This window comes from Salmo salar, chromosome ssa13, assembly GCF_905237065.1.
Source record: "Salmo salar chromosome ssa13, Ssal_v3.1, whole genome shotgun sequence".
NCBI lineage: Eukaryota > Metazoa > Chordata > Actinopteri > Salmoniformes > Salmonidae > Salmo > Salmo salar.
This window is the reverse complement of record NC_059454.1, coordinates 28751384-28775008: the sequence shown is the minus strand read 5'-3', so window position 1 is coordinate 28775008 and position 23625 is coordinate 28751384. Positions and strand designations below refer to the sequence as shown.

Genomic DNA, 23625 nt, shown 5'->3' with positions numbered 1-23625 from the left:
CACAATGGCCATCCCCACTCCAGCACTCCCCTCAAGCGGATGACTAAATCTGTCACGCCCCAGAGTCCATTGTTCTGCCCTGCCACTTGGGGAACGCGACAGCTTTAGCCATAATTAGAGGAGAGGGGCCAGGCTTTGTCATTCTCCCCATGGGATAGGGGGAAGAAAGGAGCACTTGTAATGTCTGGCAGGTGTATATGCACAAGGCCCATCCACATTCAAACATGAATAATATACAGCAGTGGAGGCTTCTGAGGGGAAGACGGCTCAAATGAATGACTTGAACGGAGCGAATGGAATGGCATCAATCACATGGAAACCATGTTTGATGTATTTGATACCATTCCACCTATACTGCCCCAGCCATTACCTCAAGCCTGTCCTCCCCAAAACTTGCCACCAACCTCCTGTGATATACAGTACTTTCAAGAGGCCAGGAGGCTGTTACTCAGCATATACTGAAGAGTGTCCAACAGTGCCACTTGGCTGCTTCGAGTTAGAACACCATGTGATCAGGGCACTCCTCCTCTAAGTGTTATTAATAGGTGGTCCATATTATAGCCTTGATCTAGCAAGACCAGTGGTGCCTTGGACTAATTTTCAAGGGCCAGCATGTCTGCTTGTCTGACATACAATGAACATTGTCTTTACCATTTATGTCGTTTTTTGATATAATGATAAAATATGAAAACATTAGATGCCCTACCTCTAGGGTCGTAGCTCAAAAGTTGAAAAAAATCCATCTTTCAACATTTCCCATTCCAATGATGTCTCTAAATCAAGGCAAATGTTATTTTTACATAGACTTTCACTTCTGTTTTGCCACTATATTTCTCAAATAATGTGGTAGATTAAACTGGAAAGGAGTGGGAGGTGAAAATAGTGAGCCAATCCAACCAATCAGAGAGGAAGTCCGTTTGAGATACTCGCCGCCATTGGATCACATTCCAAATAGCACGGGCCAATGGTGGGGGCGCTTTATTTCCTATTCACTTCCCGCATACAAAGGGATTAAAGAGTGTACTGTGTGCTTGCTGCAGGGGTAATAGCGACCGAACAAACAGAAGAAAGCACGTTAAAACGTTGGAATGATTGCATTGCTTGTTTAACTTCTACTAATGTAACGGGTGCGTATTTCCACGAAATATTTGAGTACATGATTTGTGTGCTTCATGTTGCCTAGGCAGAGAGGATATGAAAGGAAAGGTTGTTTGGAGCAGTGGAACAAAAGGGTGTTCTTTCGCTCCGTGTTGACCATTGTCAAGGCGTTTGAATCAGTTATCAGATCCCCTATATTTGTAATTTCTTGTGGCGGGTTTCTCAATTTAAGTTAGTGTTCAAATGTGGTCACATTTACTTTTCAAGCAGATGTCGATGAAACCTTTGATTTTTGTTATAATTGATTAACATTACGAATTTGCGATAATCAACTTGCGTAAAATCATTTAGTTATTACAGTACACATTCATTGTATGAAATACAACTGTTTTTTTTGTAGGCCTAGGTGTACAATTTAAGTGGGGAGAAAAGTAAACAAACAATTTCCAAAGTGGTCCAGATATTCTGCTGAAATTATTCTCCACTGCATAAAATGTTAACAGATTACTCAACGACATGAGTGGTCATTCACTTAATTATTTTATTTTTGTATACATCAGTACCGACTCTTGCATGATGTCAGTCAACATTTGACATATCAATATATCATTTTATTTACTCGCGTTAGAATATTATTATTCCCAGCAGGTAAGGGAGACGCTGAGGGGCTGAATGCGCAACCAGGTGCAGGCTCGCTTCCAGTCATGACCTCGGGGAATGGGAACAATGCGCCCACGGTGACCGGCAGCACCCCTCATAATGGCGAGAGCAAACCGCCCCAGGCAATAGTGAAACCCCAGATCCTCACCCACGTCATTGAGGGATTTGTGATCCAGGAGGGAGCCGAGCCTTTCCCTGTAAGTAGTAGGATAATGAAGAAGCTTTCCACCCACTTGGCACATGGCTGTTCAGAAACACACAAAATATGTAAGGTGGGCTTTCAACTGAACCATAAGGACAGTTAGCACTGTCCACGAGAAGGAGTGCACTTCCCTCTAGTGGACAACATTTGACTAAAACCTCCATTCTGTACAGTTCAGCATTTTACTATGGGGGTAAAGCAGTATGTCTAAAGTGTCTGTCCTTTCAGGTGGAACGTCCGTTGTCATTGCTGATCGAGAACCTGAAGAAACACAAACAACAAACACATTCCGACTCTGAGAAAACAACCTCCTCCAACAGCACGACAGACTCTGAGATGGAGGACCTATCACACCAAGGTAAAGGGCCAGCCTGGAGGACATAGGGCTGCACCATGAATCAAATTTGCATCAAAATTGCAATACTGACATGTGCAATATCCATATTGAAAGAGATCATATCGCATGCAATATTTTGTTTACTCCGTTTGTCGTCTCTCTCCCTCTTCTTGCGGCTGCTTCCCACACATACAAAGCCCTGCCCACTGTCACTCAAGCAGTGCAGTTCTTCCTCGCTGTTAGATTCACTATACATTTGCATGATGTTCTTATAGGTCAAATGCAGTCAACAGATTGTACCAAACAAGAACGATTCTACTTTTTGTTTTAATGTAAATGGATATTTTTATGATTCCAGTTCACCCAAGTATTGGTCACATACACATATTTACCAGATGTTATTGTGGGTGTAGCAAAATGCTTGTTTTCCTAGCTCCAACAGTGCAAAGTATCTAACAATACACCAATCTAAAAGTAAAATAAAGGAATTAAGAAATGTGTAAATATTAGGATGAGCAATGTTGGAGTGGCATTGACTAAAATACAGTAGAATAGAACACAATATATACATATGTGATGAGTAAAGCAGTATGTAAACATTTATTAAAGTGACTAGTGTTCCATGTATAGAGGGCAGCAGCCTCTAAGGTGCAGGGTTGAGTAACCGGGTGATAGCCAGCTAGTGACAGTGACTAAGTTCAGGGCAGGGTACTGGGTGGAGGCCAGCTAATGATGGCTAGTTAAGTCTGATGGCCTTGAGAGAGAAGCTGTTTTTTAGTCTCTGTCCCAGCTTTGATGCACCTGTACTGACCTCGCCTTCTGGATGATGGCAGGTGAACAGGCTGTGGCCCGGGTGGTTGATGTCCTTGCAGTGTGTCCCCGGGGATACGTTGGGCAGACCACACCACCCTCTGGAGAGCTCTGCGGTTGCGGTCGGTGCGGTTGCTATACGTGGTGATACAGCCTGACAGGATGCTCTCAATTGTGCTTCTGTAGAAGTTTGAGGGTCTTGGGGGGCCAAGACAAATTTCTTCAGCCTCCTGAGGTTGAAGAGGCACTGTTGCGCCTTCACCACACTTTGTGGACCATTTCAGATTGTCAGTGATGTGTACGCTGAGGAACTTGAAGCTTTCCACCTTCTACACGGCGGTCCTGGCTCCTATCTATATATATATATGGCTGTGTTCCCTCCGCTGTTTCCTGAAGTCCACGATCAGCACCTTCATTTTGTTGATGTTGAGGGAGAGGTTATTTTCCTGGCACCACTCTGCCAGGGCCCTCACCTCCCCTGTAGGCTCTCGTCATTGTTGGTAATCAGGCCTATTACTGTTGTCGTCTGAAAACTTGAGGATTGAGTCGGCCACGCAGTCATGGGTGAACAGGGAGTACAGGTGGTGTTAAGCATCAGCGAAGTGGATCTTGTTTCCTACCTTCACCACCTGGGGGCGGCCCGTCAGCAAGTCAAATCCCAATTGCAATATTTGGTTACATTTTTTATAATAATGATTTTGCCTTATCGTGCAGTCCAAGGAGGACATCTTCCTTGGCCCACTCTAAACCCAGAACTACAAGTTTCTCATTGTGTCATTGGCTACCTGGCTTCATAATCTCACTTCTGCTGGAATTTCATTGGCTCATTGTTTGCACAAATTGGCACTTTGATAAGTGCCTTGATATTTGGCACATACTGTACGAATTTCTTGTATACCTTTTTTTATTTGTGTCAAATCTGGCAAATGTCTGAGCCATGTAACCATGCCACTCACTGCCTGCCATGTCAACTGGGATTCAGTGTTCAGACCAACTGTATTTTTTACCACTGCATCCCTGGTTCCCATTTGATGATATGTATCTGTTTTGCTGGGCAGAGCTGAAGCAGCAGGAGGAGCCCACCCTGACGTGTGAGCTATGTGGCAGAGTGGACTTTGCCTACAACTTCAAGAGATCCAAGAGGTTCTGCTCCACAGTATGTGCTAAACGGTAAGGCCTGGGTAGAGAACATGCTGGGACTGAAATCTGAGGTGTATTCATTAGGCACCAAATGGAAGGACACAGACTGCAAAAGGTAAGGACTATTTGAGCCAATTTTCTTTTCCCATTGTAAAACATTTTGCTAAGGTGTGGTCTAATGCAGTGGTTCACAAACTGTAGGGGGCGTGCCCCTAGTCCAGCTTTAAACTTACTCTTGAAAGTTGTAATAGTAAAATGTGCAATTTCAAAATTGGCTAGTGCATCATTTCCTCTTGTCATGTTAGTCATTGTATACGTTAGAGCTATTTAACTTATCAGAAATGTCCAGATCAACTAGCCCATGCCAGCATTTTTTAAAATGTATTATTTTTTTTGTCACTCAAATACAGTATCACATAAATACACTATAGACTTGGCAAAATGTATACAATTGCAAGAAGAAAAATGTGTGACCCATGACAATGTGTAGAATTGCACTAAATAACCTTCAAACTTCCAAATCTCAACATCAACAAGTTGTCATGAACAGTGCTTGTGCCCATAGAAATAGACATGGTGGACGCAGGGTATTCTCCAATGCTGGAAGGGGGGCCTAGAATGAAACAGTTTGGGAACCCCTTGTCTAAATAATACAACTCAGGCTTTCTGAAGGACATGTTTGTCAGCAGTTGTTGCTGTAGTAATTATAGCAGTAGTACACATGTGTACGTGCAGAAATAACAAATAAATGCTTGTTCTTTACTTTAGCCTATAATTTGTTTCTCTGACAAATGTAGACCCACAATTAAATGGCTTGCTCAGCTTCTGACATACTTGATTTCCCAAGCTACTTGTTGATACATTGTCCATTCTCCACCCCCACACACAATTTCATTTTTGTGCAGGTATAATGTGGGGTGTACAAAGCGAATGGGCCTCTTTCCAAATCGACAAACCACCATGGAGAAGCTGAAGAAGCAAAGAATGTCGGCTGGAAACCAACAGAACTCGAGTTCAGAAACCAAAAAACGGGTATAGAGAAAATGTAGAGAATAAATGCATTATGACTTTAAAAATGTATTTCCATTGATGCCCTCTTTCTGCAAGGCAGGTTGAAGCAGACCTGTCCTATATGATCACTTAAAAGCTAAACCCTCCTGTGTTTTCAGACTCCCACCACTGGCCAACAAACTGGGGGTGGATCAATGACATCCAGCCACCCCTCTCACGGGGAGTCCAGCCAGTGTTCGGACATGTCTAGCTACGAGGGTCCTCCTTCGCCCCCCCTGTCTGCTGCCAGCTCCGGTGCTCACAGGCCCCAGCTGGGCAGAGGGCCCGAGCACGTGGATGGATGTGGACAAAATCTGCCCCTCACCCAGCACTTCCTGCCCAGCGACCCAGCCAAGTGGAACGTGGAGGACGTCTTCGAGTTCATCTGCTCCCTGCCAGGTTGGCACTGCCACATTTTCCACATACCCCAACAGATGTTTAATATCAGCCAAAATGCCGGAGTAGCAGCCCCATACAGCAGTGGTCACCAACCTTGGTATTGGAGATGTGCAGGCTTTTGTTTTAGCCCTGTAGTAAAACACCTACTTCAGCCAACACTTAGTTCAAATCCAGCTTGAAGTTAATGTTTATTTTGCACATGACACAGCAGGTGTAAGACAGTACAGTGAAATGCTTACTTCCAAGCTCTTTCCCAGCAATTCAGTGGCTGTTTGATTTGTTCCCAGGTTGCCTGGAGATAGCCGAGGAGTTCCGCTCGCAGGAGATTGACGGCCAGTCCTTGCTGCTGCTGAAAGAGGACCACCTTATGGGCACAATGAACATTAAACTGGGGCCCGCGCTCAAGATCTTTGCCCAGATCAGTGTGCTGAGAGACTCGTAGCCCCTCTCTGGAGTTGCTACACTGTTTTCCTGCAATGTTCTCTGGACCCCTCAACTCCGACCATGCTCAAGCCTACTGCTGTGGCAGGTGCGTTCCAGGGTGGTGGCGGATGGACGAAGGTTGTCTCTGTCCCATAGAAGATGATGGTCCACAGGATATTGACAGCGCTATTGAATTTTAGAGCTTTGACTCTGGACTCTCCTATGCCATGCAGGAACTGTTATCTACTGTATGAGTTGTACTGTGGATCTTGTACTGTTCACATTTGATTCACAAGTAGCTCACCCAGCCAGACTCCAAGTGGACAACAAGGTGGTACTTAAGTACAGAAATGCCATTACTAGTAGTCAGTTTCTAACAATTGTGAGATAGTTGCATCGTATAACTTTTCCATAGATAATATATTTTTGGTTCTTGACTGGAAGTTGGTGTTTAGGGCATTTTGGTCTTGGTGGAAAGTGGTTGAAAACCTGCCTAGGACTGTATTTTACAGTTCATGCCTTGAAATGTTGTAATTAAGTATTTTTTTATATATATATATATATACTGCTCAAAAAAATAAAGGGAACACTTGAACAACACAATGTAACTCCAAGTCAATCACACTTCTGTGAAATCAAACTGTCCACTTAGGAAGCAACACTGATTGACAATACATTTCACATGCTGTTGTGCAAATGGAATAGACAACAGGTGGAAATTATAGGCAATTAGCAAGACACCCCCAATAAAGGAGTTGTTCTGCAGGTGGGGACCACAGACCACTTCTCAGTTCCTTTGCTTCCTGGCTGAGACGCTGTGGAGAACGTTCTGCTGCCTGCAACATCCTCCAGCATGACCAGTTTGGCGGTGGGTCAGTCATGGTGTGGGGTGGCATTTCTTTGGGGGGCCGCACAGCCCTCCATGTACTCGCCAGAGGTAGCCTGACTGCCATTCCCCAGACCTGAATCCAATTGAGCACATCTGGGACATCATGTCTCGCTCCATCCACCAACGCCACGTTGCACCACAGACTGTCCAGGAGTTGGCGGATGCTTTAGTCCAGGTCTGGGAGGAGATCCCTCAGGAGACCATCCGCCACCTCATCAGGAGCATGCCCAGGTGTTGTAGGGAGGTCATACAGGCACGTGGAGGCCACACACACTACTGAGCCTCATTTTGACTTGTTTTAAGGACATTACATCAAAGTTGGATCAGCCTGTAGTGTGGTTTTCCACTTTAATTTTGAGTGTGACTCCAAATCCAGACCTCCATGGGTTGATAAATTGGGTTTCCATTGATTATTTTTGTGTGATTTTGTTGTCAGCACATTCAACTATGTAAAGAAAAAAGTATTTAATAAGATTATTTCATTCATTCAGATCTAGGATGTGCTATTTTAGTGTTCCCTTTATTTTTTTGAGCAGTATATAAATTCAACAAGATATCCTCAGAAATCATTGCATCCTTGTAAGTGTTTGTCTGGTATTTTCTCTAAAGAACCAGTGTTTTGAGGATTGTAAATTGGAATTACTGTGTTCACTTTCTCAATATTCTTTCTACTTCTGTGAAGGCCATTTTCAAAGGGACAAGCCGTAACAATATGTAATTGTCTGTCCTAACTGGCTTCAAAGTAGTTTCCCTGGCCTCCAGAAATCAGGGCTAATGGAAATGGATTTACTGTTATGAAAAAGTAACTCTCATTCCAAGTTTGAATTATTCCGTGTGATGTACTGAGGTTTAATTTGGCAGGAACATTGGAGGGATGTTCAGTTTCCCTCACCTGTTGTGGATGAAAAACCTCTGACGTTTTGAATAAATTGGTGGGTTAAAATGATAAAGGAATCGATTTACCAGACCATCACCATTCCCAATTCCATTTGGTACTCAGTATTGAATTAAAGGGTTAGTTCACGTAAGGAAAAGCAGATGTTAATAGATTTAAATCGCTCTGAATTTTGTTTTTTTGGTCATCACTGCAACATGTCTAGTAGGCATTTATAGACTTTATTGAAGCCTGTTGTAACACTTAAACCAAAGCAGCATCATGTTTATCTGATGTTTAGTATTAAACTCACATTGCATTCTTCAAGTTCTAAACTTGGTTGTTTGAGTATTTGTATTTATGGAACTAGTTCTCTCGTACCACATTTTGTACCTCAAAAATAAAACATTTAAATGGTATGTGTTTATTCTTCTGCACCAGACCATACTGTCATTTATTACAAATTAATTCAATTGTGACAAATCCAGATGGAAAGATTTGACTGTTTGTGAATGTTTAATTGAAATACATTTTGAGTGGTGTCTCCCATACAAATAATCAGTTAATAAGAACTATTCAACTGGCTGATTTTAAAAATAAACATCTTTCACAAATGTGCTCCTCTACTGTATAAACTTTGAAAAGCCATGACCCATGTAAGAGTACGAAGCTTATCAAAATAAGACATGGTGAGAAAACAGCAATTGAAGATGAATATTTTTCGATCAGACATATTTTGGAAGAAGCTGACAATTTGTAAAGAAATATGAAATGTATCTAGAATGTCTTATTTTAGAAAGGTTGGCAGCTGTTTATTTCAACAGCCAGTACAAGTGGCAAACACACAGATCTCAGAGTCATGAGGATGGGCAGCCACAAAAGTTGTTCACAAACACTCAAATTACCACTGAATATTCTTAAGTATTTACACAAGCATACTTATCGGTGCTCACAAGATTACAGTAAGAATCCACTAATCAGCAAATGGACTAGACAACACTATCCTTTTGAAGATAAATGTGAAAATACCAATGTTTTCAGCCGATCAATCCTCGGGTTGCTCCCTCTTCTCGTGACTCCCTCAAACTCCTTTAAAATTACAGTCTGGGAGCTTAGTTGCTAATTAGCATGGTTCCCATTCTGGACCGCAAACCGCGGATCCCTGATCCAGTTTTAGTCATGAGTGCACCTAGTGGAAAATGTTATGGAGTGCAGCTTCAACTCACCTGGCCTGGCACAAAGGCATGAATGTTTATGTTAGAGAAGACTTGGCACACACAGCCACTGTGCTGGTCTTTGCCAAACGAGGATTCTGCTTAAGGCTCCCTTCACTTCCAGGGAGAATATGAAGTCTCCTTCCTATGGAGAAAATAGAATACAAAAATGGATCATTGCAGCAGCTAGGCACCATGTGCATAGTAGTGCCCAGCTCACACTCTAGGAGTGCTTTTGGAAAAACCGCAACAGAGAAATACAATGCATTCGGAAAGTATTCAGACCCCTTGACTTTTTTCACATTTTACATTACAGCCTTAATCTAAAATGTTCCTCATCAATCTACACACAATACCCAATAATGAAAAAGCAAATACAGGTTTTATATTTTTTTGCAAATTTATAAAAAATGAAAAACAGATACCTTATTTGTGTAAGCATTCAGACCCTTTGCTATGAGACTCGATATTGAGCTCAGGTGCATCCTGTTTCCATTGATCATCCTTGAGATGTTTCTACAACTTGGAGTCCATCTGTGGTAAATTCAACTGATTTGACATGATTTGGAAAGGCACACATCTGTCTATATAAGGACACACAGTTGACAGTGCATGTCAGAGCAAAAATCAAGCCATGAGGTCGAAGGAATTGTCCGTAGAGCTCAGAGACAGGATTGTGTCGAGGCACAGATCTGGGGAGGGTACCAAAAAATGTCTGCAGCATTGAAGGTTCTCAAGGACACAGTGGCCTCCATCATGCTTAAATGGAAGAAGTTTGAAACCACCAAGACGCTTCCTAGAGCTGCCCCCCCAGGCCAAACTGAACAGTCGGGGGAGAAGGGCCTTGGTCCGGGAGGTGACAAGGAACCCATTGGTCACTCTGACAGAGCTCCAGAGTTCCTCTGTGGAGATGGGAGAACCTTCCAGAAGGACAACCATCTCCGCAGCACTCCACCAATCAGGCCTTTATGGTAGAGTGGCCAGACGGAAGCCACTCCTCAGTAAAATGCATATGAGTTTGCCAAAAAGGCATCTATAGGACTCTCAGACAATGAGAAACAAGATTCTCCATGATCAAACTCTTTGGCCTGATTTCCAAGCATCACGTCTGGAGGAAACCTGGCACCATCCTTACGGTGAAGCATGGTTGTGGCAGCATCATGCTGTGGGGATGTTTTTCAGCGGCAGGGACTGGGAAACTAGTCAGGATCGAGGGAAAGATGAACGGAGTACAGAGAGATCCTTGATGAAAACCTGCTCCTGAGTGCTCAGTACCTCAGACTAGGGCGAAGGTTCACCTTCCGGGACAACGACACTAAGCACACAACCAAGACAACGCAGGAGTGGCTTCAGGACAAGTCTGAACAACAAGACTTGATCCCAATCGAACATCTCTGGAGAGACCTGAAAATAGCTTTGCAGCTACACTCCCCATCCAACCTGACAGAGCTTGAGAGGATCTGCAGAGAAGAATTGGAGAAACTCCCCAAATACAGGTGTGCCAAGCTAGTAGCTTCATTCCCAAGAAGACTCAAGGCTGTAATCGCTGCCAAAGGTGCTTCAACAAAGTACTGAGTAAAAGGTCTCAATACTTATGTATTTACATTACATTACATTTAAGTCATTTAGCAGACGCTCTTATCCAGAGCGACTTACAAAATGGTGCATTCACCTTATGATATCCAGTGGAACAACCACTTTACAATAGTACATCTATATCTTTTTTTTTGGGGGGGTTAGAAGGATTACTATATCCTATCCCAGGTATTCCTTAAAGAGGTGGGGTTTCAGGTGTCTACGGAAGGTGGTGATTGACTCCGCTGTCCTGGCGTCGTGAGGGAGCTTGTTCCACCATTGGGGTGCCAGAGCAGCGAACAGTTTTGACTGGGCTGAGCGGGAACTGTGCTTCCTCAGAGGTAGGGGGGCCAGCAGGACAGAGGTGGATGAACGCAGTGCCCTTGTTTGGGTGTAGGGCCTGATCAGAGCCTGAAGGTATGGAGGTGCCGTTCCCTTCACAGCTCCGTAGGCAATCACCATGGTCTTGTAGCGGATGCGAGCTTCAACTGGAAGCCAGTGGAGAGAGCGGAGGAGCGGGGTGACGTGAGAGAACTTGGGAAGGTTGAACACCAGACGGGCTGCGGCGTTCTGGATGAGTTGTAGGGGTTTAATGGCACAGGCAGGGAGCCCAGCCAACAGCGAGTTGCAGTAATCCAGACGGGAGATGACAAGTGCCTGGATTAGGACCTGCGCCGCTTCCTGTGTGAGGCAGGGTCGTACTCTGCGAATGTTGTAGAGCATGAACCTACAGGATCGGGTCACCGCCTTGATGTTAGTGGAGAACGACAGGGTGTTGTCCAGGATCACGCCAAGGTTCTTAGCACTCTGGGAGGAGGACACAAGGGAGTTGTCAACCGTGATGGCGAGATCATGGAACGGGCAGTCCTTCCCCGGGAGGAAGAGCAGCTCCGTCTTGCCGAGGTTCAGCTTGAGCTGGTGATCCGTCATCCACACTGATATGTCTGACAGACATGCAGAGATGTGATTCGCCGCCTGGTTATCAGAAGGGGGAAAGGAGAAGATTAATTGTGTGTCGTCTGCATAGCAATGATAGGAGAGACCATGTGAGGATATGACAGAGCCAAGTGACTTGGTGTATAGCGAGAATAGGAGAGGGCCTAGAACAGAGCCCTGGGGGACACCAGTGGTGAGAGTGCATGGTGCGGAGACAGATTCTCGCCACGCCACCTGGTAGGAGCGACCTGTCAGGTACGACGCAATCCAAGCGTGGGCCGCGCCGGAGATGCCCAACCCGGAGAGGGTGGAGAGGAGGATCTGATGGTTCACAGTATCAAAGGCAGCAGATAGGTCTAGAAGGATGAGAGCAGAGGAGAGAGAGTTAGCTTTAGCAGTGCGGAGAGCCTCCGTGACACAGAGAAGAGCAGTCTCAGTTGAATGCCCAGTCTTGAAACCTGACTGATTAGGATCAAGAAGGTCATTCTGAGAGAGATAGCAGGAGAGCTGGCCAAGGACGGCACGTTCAAGAGTTTTGGAGAGAAAAGAAAGAAGGGATACTGGTCTGTAGTTGTTGACATCGGAGGGATCGAGTGTAGGTTTTTTTCAGAAGGGGTGCAACTCTCGCTCTCTTGAAGACGGAAGGGACGTAGCCAGCGGTTAAGGATGAGTTGATGAGCGAGGTGAGGTAGGGGAGAAGGTCTACGGAAATGGTCTGGAGAAGAGAGGAGGGGATAGGGTCAAGTGGGCAGGTTGTTGGGCGGCCGGCCGTCACAAGACGCGAGATTTCATCTGGAGAGAGAGGGGAGAAAGAGGTCAAAGCACAGGGTAGGGCAGTGTGAGCAGGACCAGCGGTGTCGTTTGACTTAGCAAACGAGGATCGGATATCGTCAACCTTCTTTTCAAAATGGTTGACGAAGTCATCCGCAGAGAGGGAGGAGGGGGGGAGGGGGAGGAGGATTCAGGAGGGAGGAGAAGGTAGCAAAGAGCTTCCTAGGGTTAGAGGCAGATGCTTGGAATTTAGAGTGGTAGAAAGTGGCTTTAGCAGCAGAGACAGAAGAGGAGAATGTAGAGAGGAGGGAGTGAAAGGATGCCAGGTCCGCAGGGGAGGCGAGTTTTCCTCCATTTCCGCTCGGCTGCCGGGAGCCCTGTTCTGTGAGCTCGTAGTGAGTCGTCGAGCCACGGAGCAGGAGGGGAGGACCGAGCCGGCCTGGAGGATAGGGGACAGAGAAAATCAAAGGATGCAGAAAGGGAGGAGAGGAGGGTTGAGGAGGCAGAATCAGGAGATAGGTTGGAGAAGGTTTGAGCAGAGGGAAGAGATGATAGGATGGAAGAGGAGAGAGTAGCGGGAGAGAGAGAGCGAAGGTTGGGACGGCGCAATACCATCCGAGTAGGGGCAGAGTGAGAAGTGTTGGATGAGAGCAAGAGGGAAAAGGATACAAGGTAGTGGTCTGAGATTTGGAGGGGAGTTGCAATGAGATTAGTGGAAGAACAGCATCTAGTAAAGATGAGGTCAAGCGTATTGCCTGCCTTGTGAGTAGGGGGGGAAGGTGAGAGGGTGAGGTCAAAAGAGGAGAGGAGTGGAAAGAAGGAGGCAGAGAGGAATGAGTCAAAGGTAGACGTGGGGAGGTTAAAGTCACCCAGAACTGTGAGAGGTGAGCCATCCTCAGGAAAGGAACTTATCAAGGCGTCAAGCTCATTGATGAACTCTCCAAGGGAACCTGGAGGGCGATAAATGATAAGGATGTTAAGCTTGAAAGGGCTGGTAACTGTGACAGCATGGAATTCAAATGAGGAGATAGACAGATGGGTCAGGGGAGAAAGAGAGAATGTCCAATTGGGAGAGATGAGGATTCCAGTGCCACCACCCCGCTGGCTCGATGCTCTAGGGGTATGCGAGAACACGTGGGCAGACGAAGAGAGAGCAGTAGGAGTAGCAGTGTTATCTGTGGTAATCCATGTTTCCGTCAGCGCCAGGAAGTCTAGGGACTGGAGGGTAGCATAGGCTGAGATGAACTCAGCCTTGTTGGCTGCAGACCGGCAGTTCCAGAGGCTGCCGGAGACCTGGAACTCCACGTGGGTCGTGCGCGCTGGGACCACCAGGTTAGAGTGGCAGCGGCCACGCGGTGTGAAGCGTTTGTATGGCCTGTGCAGAGGGGAGAGAACAGGGATAGACAGACACATAGTTGACAAGCTACAGAAGTGTTGTTTCTTGTATTATTGTCTCTTGTGTCTTTAGAGAACTGTTTCACTTTGATATCCTTTTTCTTCTGTCCTGATTTTCTCTTTCTTTTCTTCTGTTAACTAGATATTCTTTGTTGTTCTTCGTTAGCTAGCTAGCTTCTTCCAAAAGAGTCCCTAGCAACTGCTTAGCAACTGGTAAACAATTCAGCTAGCTAAGATAACTACAATTTTATGAAAAATAGTTATTTTTCAAAAGCCTATCTTCTTTGTTTGTTGCTTGTTTTTTCTCCTATTCAGTCTTGCAGTTTTCTTTTGCTTTTTTCCGATGTACTTCACTCTAAAAACCATGTAAATTTCAATATTTGTACGAGCTCATTTTTCAGCTGCTGCTGCTCAAATTGGAGTTCCGGAACAAATGTAAATTTGATATTTCCATTTTATTTTATAGATTTGCAAAAAAAAAAAAAAAATGTTTTTGCTTAGTCATTGTGGGGTATTGTGTGTAGATTGATGAGGGAGGGAACTATTTAATCAATTTTAGAATAAGTCTGTATCAAAAGAAAATGTGGAAAAAGTCAAGGGGTCTGAATACTTTCCAAATGCACTGTATATACACATTGATTTGAGGTTTCCAGGTTTCTGCTTTGTTGTCCGCAGGAAGAGGTACCCACTTGCATAGTTGATATGTAGCTACCTGATGGCTGTTTCACTTAGTCTTTTTCCTCTAATTATTTGAATGCTTCTTTGTGGACGCTGTTCAGGTGAACTCTACACCACACAGGCTACCATCTAACCCGACAATACATTTACTTGTGTCTCTCACATCAATGTACTCAAAATAATCCCATATGGGGCTTTGTCGTTATTGACTGAACACTGGTGGTTTGCTGCTGCCATTGTTCACGCTCTGCACGCCCTTTGGCTATCTTAACTACCTAGCAGATTTATTTACTGTTAGCTAGTGATAGCTAGTGGTAATCTACTATTTTTTAAATTTTATTAAACAGTAACATGCAAAACACAAAAAACAGAACAGCCAGAGGGATTACCAAATCAAATACAGACATGTAGCGATTACATTTTTTTGACATTTTGTTTTGCATACATTTTAATGGTTATAAATGGTTTTACAAATCAGATAAAAAAAAAAGGGGCTTTTTTTCATACATTTTGATTTGTGTATGAACATATTTCCTAATAAAATAAAGAGATTTATGACATACTGACATTCAATTGTGGAAACAGTGTTGTAAAATAATATGTCAAACTTATTATTAAATATTTCAATGGTTGTAAACCTTTTGTTGCCAAGATATCGTTTCACATCAGTCCAGAACACCTCCTATTTAAACAATTACAAAATAAGTATTCAATAGATTCAGTTTCTAGTTCACAAAAACTGTATTCACTGGTAACATCAGGTATATATTTAGAAATCAAGCTATTACATGGGTAGAATCTATGGATAATCTTAAAGTAGATCTACTTTACTTTATTGGTCACCTTAAATATGTGTGGAGTGAGTCAAACACGGCACCATTTCACATCAAATGATGAAGCCCAACAAAGTATAGCAGAAGGAATAGAATTCCTGTAGAAAATAACCCTTAGTAAACAATTGTTGAATTGCTTATCTAGTAAACCTATGCCATTCACCTTGATATTGCTGACAATAGATGTTCCAGAATATGCATTATTCTGTAGTAAAGATTTTATCCCAGTAGGTATAGCTTTTATAACAGTGTCATATTCCTTGCTTGAAACTTCAAAGTTGTATCTTTCCATAAATTCTCTCCGTATAAAAAGATTCCCACTAATACTAACTAGTTGGCTGACAAGGACAATGTTTTTTGAGAACAAATTATGGTAAAATAACATCTTGTTTCTATGTAATGTCGACCCATAATTCCATATAAAACATTTATGAGGTGAAATGTTATGTTTATACAGCAAAGCCCAGCACATTAAAGCCTGCTTGTGAAAAGCCGCCAATTTCACAGGAAGTTTACTCACAATATAAGGACATTGTAGTAAAAAATTAAGCTCTCAGAGTTTATGAAAAAAAATTAGGAACAATATTCCAAAAACTATGAGGATTTTTTAAGTCCCTTTTAACCCAGTTGACTTTTGATATCTGATTAAGGAGAGTGAAGTCTAAGACATTTAGACCGCCATCACAAACCCTTTTTATCTTATGTGGCTTGTTTTTCCATATGAAGCTGTACAATAGCCTTTCTAAGGATTTGGGAATGTCAATAGATGAAAAAAGATAGGATTTATGAGATAGCCCCTCAGCTTTGGATAAAAGCACCCTCCCTTGAAGACTTAAATCTCTCTCTAACCATGAGGATAATTTAATTTTGATAGATTCAGTTACATGATTCAAATTAAGATCATTAACAGCCATAAGATTTTTGGTGATCTTTACACCAAGGTAGGTTACAGTATCTTTTTCAGAGATGTTACAATCTGCTGGAATGACAGCTCCTTTCAGAACAAACATCACATTTGGAAACACGTAATACCTAACCTGAGAATTTGGAGAACTGCTTCACAATATCCAATGCCAATCTAGCTTGTGACACATAAAAAAAAAAAAGTGAGGTGTCACCCGCCAGTTGGGATATCTTGCGCTCTCTGACTTGGAATGTAATGCCTTCAAATTGACTTTGAGAAACTAATGAGCATAAGGTTTGAGATACTAACAAATTAAAAAAGGTGAGATTGGACAACCTTGTCGTATTCCTTTGTTAATGTTAAACCTTGAGGAAGTTCCATGACAGAGTTTGATTCAGCTGTTGCCACCATTATACAGAGTTCTAATAGCATCAACAACAAAAATTACCAAACTTCAAATGCTTAAGACAATCAAAGATACATCGGAGGGATCGAGTGTAGGTTTTTTGAGAAGGGGTGCAACTCTCGCTCTCTTGAAGACGGAAGGGACGTAGCCAGCGGTCAAGGATGAGTTGATGAGCGAGGTGAGGTAAGGGAGAAGGTCTCCGCAAATGGTCTGGAGAAGAGAGGAGGGGATAGGGTCAAGCGGGCAGGTTGTTGGGTGGCCGGCCGTCACAAGTCGCAAGATTTCATCTGGAGAGAGAGGGGAGAAAGAGGTCAAAGCATAGGGTAGGGCAATGTGAGCAGGACCAGCGGTGTCGTTTGACTTAACAAACGAGGATCGGATGTCGTCAACCTTCTTTTCAAAATGGTTGACAAAGTCGTCCGCCGAGAGGGAGGAGGGGGGGAGGGGGAGGAGGATTCAGGAGGGAGGAAAAGGTGGCAAAGAGCTTCCTAGGGTTAGAGGCAGATGCTTGGAATTTAGAATGATAGAAAGTGGCTTTAGCAGCAGAAACAGAGGAAGAAAATGTGGAGAGGAGGGAGTGAAAAGATGCCAGGTCCGCAGGGAGGCTAGTTTTCCTCCATTTCTGCTCGGCTGCCCGGAGCCCTGTTCTGTGAGCTCGCAATGAGTCGTCAAGCCATGGAGCAGGAGGGGAGGACCGAGCCGGCCGGGAGGATAGGGGTCATAGAGAGTCAAAGGATGCAGATAGGGAGGAGAGGAGGGTTGAGGAGGCAGAATCAGGAGATTGGTTGGAGAAGGCTTGAGCAGAGGGAAGAGATGATAGGATGGAAGAGGAGAGAGTAGCAGGAGAGAGAGAGCGAAGGTTGCGACGGCGCAATACCATCTGAGTAGGGGCAGAGTGAGTAGTGTTGGAGGAGAGCGAGAGGGAAAAGGATACAAGGTAGTGGTCGGAGACTTGGAGGGGAGTTGCAGTGAGATTGGTAGAAGAACAGCATCTAGTAAAGATGAGGTCAAGCGTATTGCCTGCCTTGTGAGTAGGGGGGGACGGTGAGAGGGTGAGGCCAAAAGAAGAGAGGAGTGGAAAGAAGGAGGCAGAGAGAAATGAGTCAAAGGTAGACGTAGGGAGGTTAAAGTCACCCAGAATTGTGAGGGGTGAGCCATCCTCAGGAAAGGAACTTATCAAGGCGTCAAGCTCATTGATGAACTCTCCAAGGGAACCTGGAGGGCGATAAATGATAAGGATGTTAAGCTTGAATGGGCTAGTGATTGTGTCAAAGGAGGTGATAGACAGATGGTTCAGGGGAGAAAGAGAGAATGTCCACTTGGGAGAGATGAGGATTCCAGTCCCGCCACCCCGCTGACCAGATGCTCTCGGGGTATGCGAGAACACGTGGTCAGACAAGGAGAGAGCAGTAGGAGTAGCAGTGTTTTCTGTGGTAATCCATGTTTCCGTCAGCGCCAAGAAGTCGAGGGACTGGAGGGTAGCATAGGCTGAGATGAACTCTGCCTTGTTGGCCGCAGACCGGCAGTTCCGGAGACCTGGAACTCCACGTGGGTCGTGCGCGCTGGGACCACTAGGTTAGAGTGGCAGCGGCCATGCGGTGTGAAGCGTTTGTGTGGCCTGTGCAGAGAGGAGAGAACAGGGATAGACAGACACATAGTTGACGGGCTACAGGAGAGGCTATGCTAATGCAAAGGAGATTGGAAAGAAAATTAACTAAACAACTGGGGAAGCGAGAGAGCAGGGCCTCCCTCACTAACCATTCGCTGAAACACTCAAATATAACTATTCCAACTTCCACTTAGAAATTATAATTGATGTAAACTACAGTGGTTCATAAGTAATACAGGTTGAGCGGATTTTACATTTCTGCAGTTCCCAATATTTCCCATATTCTGCATTAGAGGTAGCTAAATTCCAATAAACAGAAATTTGATTCGTAATCATCATTAAGAAATCATCATGCAATAACAATGAGTTATTCAATTTTCAATAACAACTAGAGTATTTCTTACCATCATTACTGTACATTATTACAGACAGCCATATAACGTTATGATCCATCAGGACTGCAGGCAGTATTTTTACCTCTACAGTGTTGGGCTCAAGGCTAGAGGTTATCACCCACAAGTAAATTCTTGATTGTACTGAACATTCTCTATTACTACATGTGTACTGTTTCTCTCCAGGGTTTTTAACTCTCCATATGTCAATTAAGTCCAGGCTTTGGCAGAAATTCACCAATTTGTTCACACCAATGTTAGGCCTATGGGGCAATCTATAAGTCTCATTAGAATAAACCATATTAAAATCCACACCAACTATATTCTGACTGGATGAGTATTTTCCCAGAAGACTTTTCTCAATTTCCTATAGAAGTAAGTCATTTGCAGGACTAGAACATTATACATATACTGTACCAGTCAAAGGTTTGAACGCACCTACTCATTCCAGTTTATTTTTTATTTTTACTATTGTAGAATAATAGTGAAGACATCAAAACTATGAAATAACCCATATTGAATCATGCAGTAACCAAAAAAGTATTAAACAAATCTAAATATTTTTTATATTTGAGATTCTTCAAATTAACCACCCTTTGCCTTGATGACAGCTTTGCATTCTCTAAGGATTTTTATTTAACCTTTAACTAGGCAAGTCAGAAGCATTGAGCATTCTCTCAACCAGCTTCATGATGAATGCATTTCAATTAACAGGTGTGCCTTTGTTAAATTGGAATTTCATTCCTTCATAATGCATTTGAGCCAATCAGTTGTGTTGTGACAAGGTAGGGGTGGTATACAGAAGATAGCCTATTTGGTCAAATATACCAAGTCCATATTATGGCAAGAACAGCTCAAATAAGCAAAGAGAAACGATAATCCCCCTTTACTTTAAGACATGATGGTCATTCAATCCAGAAAATTTCAAGAACTTTGAAAGTTTCTTCAAGTGCAGTCACAAAAATCATCAAGCGCTATAATGAAACTGGCTCTCATGAGGACTGCCACAGGAAAGGAAGACCCAGAGTTACCTCTGCTGCAGAGGACAAGTTCATTAGAGTTACCAGCCTCAGAAATTGCAGCCCAAATAAATTCTTCACAGGGTTCAAGTAACAGACACATCTCAACATTAACTGTTCAGAGACTGCATGAATCAGGCCTTCGTGGTCAAATTGTTGCAAAGAAACCATGACTAAAGGACACCAATAAGAAGAGACTTGCCTGGGCCAAGAAACACAAACAATGGAAATCTGTCCTTTGGTCTGATGAGTCCCAATTTGAGATTTTTGGTTCCAACCGCTGTGTCTTTGTGAGATGCAGAGTAGGTGAACTGATGATCTCTGCATGTGTGGTTCCCACCCTGAAGCATGGAGGAGGATGTGTGAAGGTGTGGGGATGCTTTGCTGTTGACACCATCAGTGATTTATTTAGAATTCAAGGCACACTTAACCAGCATGGCTACCACAGCATTTTGCAGCGATACGCCATCCAATCTGGTTTGCGGTTAGTGGGACTATCATTCGTTTTTTTCAACAGAACAATGATCCAACACACCTCCAGGCTGTGTAAGGGCTATTTGACCAAGAAGGAGATTGATGGAGTGCTGCATCAGATGATCTGGCCTCCACAATCACCCGACCTCAACCCAGTTGAGATGGTTTGGGATGAGTTGGACCGTAGAGTGAAGGAAAAGCAGCCAACAAGTGCTCAGCATATGTGGGAACTCCTTCAAGACTGTTGGAAAAGCATTCCAGGTGAAGCTGGTTGAGAGAATGCCAAGAATGTGCAAAGGTAAAATCAAGGCAAAGGGTGGCTACTTTGAAGAATCTAAAATCTAAAATATATTTTGATTTGTTTAACACTTTTTTGGTTGCTACATGATTCCATATGTGTTATTTCATAGTTTTGATGTCTGCACTATTATTCTACAATGTCGAAAATAGTACGAATATAAAACCCTTGAATGAGTAGGTGTGTCCAAACTTTGACTGGTACATTACACAACAAAAATTATATGTCCACTAGCCAATGTCCATTGGTTTCCATTTGAGTAAAAAAAAAAACAGTTAAAATTGTGTGCTAAAATTGCAACCCCAGTTGAATGATTAATCACATGGGCCAAGAAAATTTCACTGCCTTACTGATTCTTCCAAAACATATAGTCCTCTTTGCATGAATGTGTCTCTTGCACGAATACAAGATCTGCGTTGCAGTCCTTACAAAACATAAAAAAGCTTTCCTCTTCAACAAGTTTCGTATCCCCCTGGCATTGATTTACAAACTTCAAGTCCATATATACAAAATAGAAAGGAAAATCATATGCAATCTCAACTCTACCCTCTCTATAGAAAGATTCTTCATAAATGTATTAACAGAAGTTAACTTGTAAACCATAACACCACAATTCAAAACTAGAACACTAGTTTATTGTGGAGGAAGTGGCTAACTTGTAAGCCTACCAGTGGAGCAAATCACCCCCAGTCGAGCCAATCAGAGCCTTTTCCACCTGCAAAAAAGGCTCTGATTCCCTTGTAGTATCCACCCTTTCCTTGACTTCGGGCCTATTGGACAAGAGGCCACAACTTTGCCTTTGCTGCCTTGTCTGCTGCAGTCAGGTCCTCACCACTTTCCTTTGCTTTCTTCCAAACTGCATCTCTCGCTGTGCGAAAGCGCACTGGATGAGGATCGAGCGGCTGCCGATGGCATCTTGCTTCTTCCCAATACTATGAGCGACATCCACAGCCATGTCCATATATCATTCTGGGAAGTCCGGGGCCACACGGTTACAGATGTCACTTACTTTGTGCATCACATTCTCACCCTGGTCCTCAGGACACCTTAAAGCTGTAGCCCCCACCTTCTCCGGTATTGCTCTGCTTCCGACAACTGCTCTTGATGATGGCAATGGTTTTTTCCTGTGCAGTACATTTATCAGAGGTTGCAGTGTTTGCAAGTTTAAGATCTTTGATACTCTCCTTTTTATGTTTTCAAGTATAATTTTCTCCAGACCATCAGCTCTTTCATTTATCTTTGCAGTGACATCATCGATTCAATTGACCTGGAGTTAGCGCAAAGACAATTCTTTGTATTTTTGGGTGCAGAACTACTGACTGGAGAATCAGAATCAACCGAATGTCCAGATTCCTCCATTTCTTCTCCTGAGGAGTCTGGTGGCGGTGTCTCTCAGGTGTATGAGGGGAACGGCACCTCCGTACCTTCAGGCTCTGATCAGGCCCTACACCCAAACAAGGGCACTGCGTTCATCCACCTCAGGCCTGCTCGCCTCCCTACCTCTGAGGAAGCACAGTTCCCGCTCAGCCCAGTCAAAACTGTTCGCTGCTCTGGCACCCCAATTGTGGAACAAGCTCCCTCACGACGCCAGGACAGCGGAGTCAATCACCACCTTCCGGAGACACCTGAAACCCCACCTCTTTAAGGAATACCTAGGATAGGATAAAGTAATCCTTCTAACCCCCCCCCACCCTTAAAAGATTTAGATGCACTATTGTAAAGTGGTTGTTCCACTGGATATCATAAGGTGAATGCACCAATTTGTAAGTCGCTCTGGATAAGAGCGTCTGCTAAATGACTTAAATGTAAATGTAATGTTAAATGTAATGTAAATGTATGGACTGGCGACCTGTCATTCAGGGCAGAAAATATATGGAGAGTTGCACCATGATTGGCTCAGTGCTCTGTCATTCATGGGGACACTACGTCACTGCCAAGTCTAACGGTAGAGCTTGAAAATTCAAGCCCCTTGGGTGCTGCCATAGAGTTACATTAGAAGTGCCCATCCAAGAAGGCTCAGGGTTATTAGCTGAGTGCTTTTTCACACATATTTTTCTTCCCTTTTGCCAAGTTTCAGATTAAATTAGCAGTCTACTGAGTGTTGTTCTCTGTTGTGTTAACTATAAACTGAGTTTTGTTACATTTAAGTAAGTTTGAGAAGGATAAAAGTTTAGGTTACTCGGAGTAAGATAAATTACCATCTGCACGCATCGCCATCTTTTCTCTTCCCGGTAATTGGTTTTTCTGATAGCCACGCTAGCTTCACCCTCTTGTGGGTTCCAGCAAGCTAGCTAGCATGCTAGGTAGTGCTATAGCTTCAAGCCCCAATCCAGTAGGGGCTTGAAGCTATAGTGAGCTTCGATTTGTCATTGAAAATGAATGGGCTTCTGTTGTTCCATCACCACCCAACATGCTCTATTGATCTCGGCCATTATGCACAAGCTAGGCCAGTTTGAAACATCACCATCTCGTGGCAGCATTTACCTGCCAGCTTCAGAAGCTTTTTTTAAGCTTAAAAACCCCATTAGATTTTTGCCCAAAACTAAGATGAAAAAAATACTAAAACTGCATCTAATTGATTATGGTTTTTATTTTACGTAGTTTTTCCAACAGGTTTCTTAGTTATTTTATGTCAGTTTGCAATTATTATTTTTTATGATTCGTTTTTGACACAAAGTGTCAGTGTCAGAAAGATTGACTTTATTTTCCTGTTCAACGTCATTATGAGGATTGTTTTAGGACAGAGATTCAAGTGGACACTATTTCAGAATTTCTTACAAATTAATAAATAATGTATTAAACTTTGACCTTATTAGGAAATGTTTTGAATGAGTTCTGTTAGTCAGCCACCAACTCAATAGGGCTGACTTATTTTTACAGTGATTCAGTCATTCAGACACATGACAGGGACAAACATAGTAGTGACACTTATGGCTCAGCCTCCTCGAATGAGACAGGAGTTCCCATAATTGCAACTAATGTCCAACTTTGGGGGGGCTCTATAATTTAACCATGCTCATACAATATTTGTTTAAGGGTTCCACAGGCGGAACGGGGTTCTACTAGCGGAACGTCTGTCCTCAACAGGTTAAAATGCAATTTTGTTCTTCTACAATGGTAAATATGAAATAGCTTATTCAAAATGAAACTAACACCACCACCACTCTGTCATGGTTTAAACCATCTTCTTTCTATTCTGCCTGTCTGTCTCTCTCTCTCTCTGTCTGTTTTGAGCTTCC

The 23625-nt window shown here is 43.4% G+C and overlaps 1 protein-coding gene across 3 annotated transcripts; it reads left to right on the top strand.

Moving 5' to 3' along the window:
- The first annotated feature begins 979 nt into the window (after positions 1-979).
- LOC106566819 (polyhomeotic-like protein 2) lies at positions 980-6745 on the top strand. Of its 3 annotated transcripts, none has more exons than XM_014135255.2 (7): positions 980-1127; positions 1747-1955; positions 2189-2318; positions 4166-4277; positions 5153-5279; positions 5417-5696; positions 5984-6744. In XM_014135255.2, the coding sequence occupies exons 2-7, from the start codon at positions 1803-1805 to the stop codon at positions 6136-6138; spliced, it is 957 nt and encodes a 318-aa protein (XP_013990730.1). In that variant the 5' UTR covers positions 980-1127; positions 1747-1802; the 3' UTR covers positions 6139-6744. The 3 variants fall into 3 exon arrangements, with proteins under 3 accessions (XP_013990730.1, XP_013990729.1, XP_013990731.1); XM_014135254.2 differs by having other exon boundaries at positions 983-1127; positions 1744-1955; XM_014135256.2 differs by having other exon boundaries at positions 988-1127; positions 1727-1955; positions 5984-6745.
- The last annotated feature ends 16880 nt before the right edge of the window (positions 6746-23625 follow it).

Excerpts from the sequence above, each read along its gene's own strand:
- LOC106566819 (XM_014135256.2), top strand. The coding sequence starts at position 1,803 with ATGACCTCGGGGAATGGGAACAATGCGCCCACGGTGACCGGCAGCACC. Across the intron at positions 1,956-2,188 it reads AGGGAGCCGAGCCTTTCCCT|GTGGAACGTCCGTTGTCATT; the intron begins GTAAGTAGTAGG and ends CTGTCCTTTCAG. Across the intron at positions 4,278-5,152 it reads TCCACAGTATGTGCTAAACG|GTATAATGTGGGGTGTACAA; the intron begins GTAAGGCCTGGG and ends ATTTTTGTGCAG.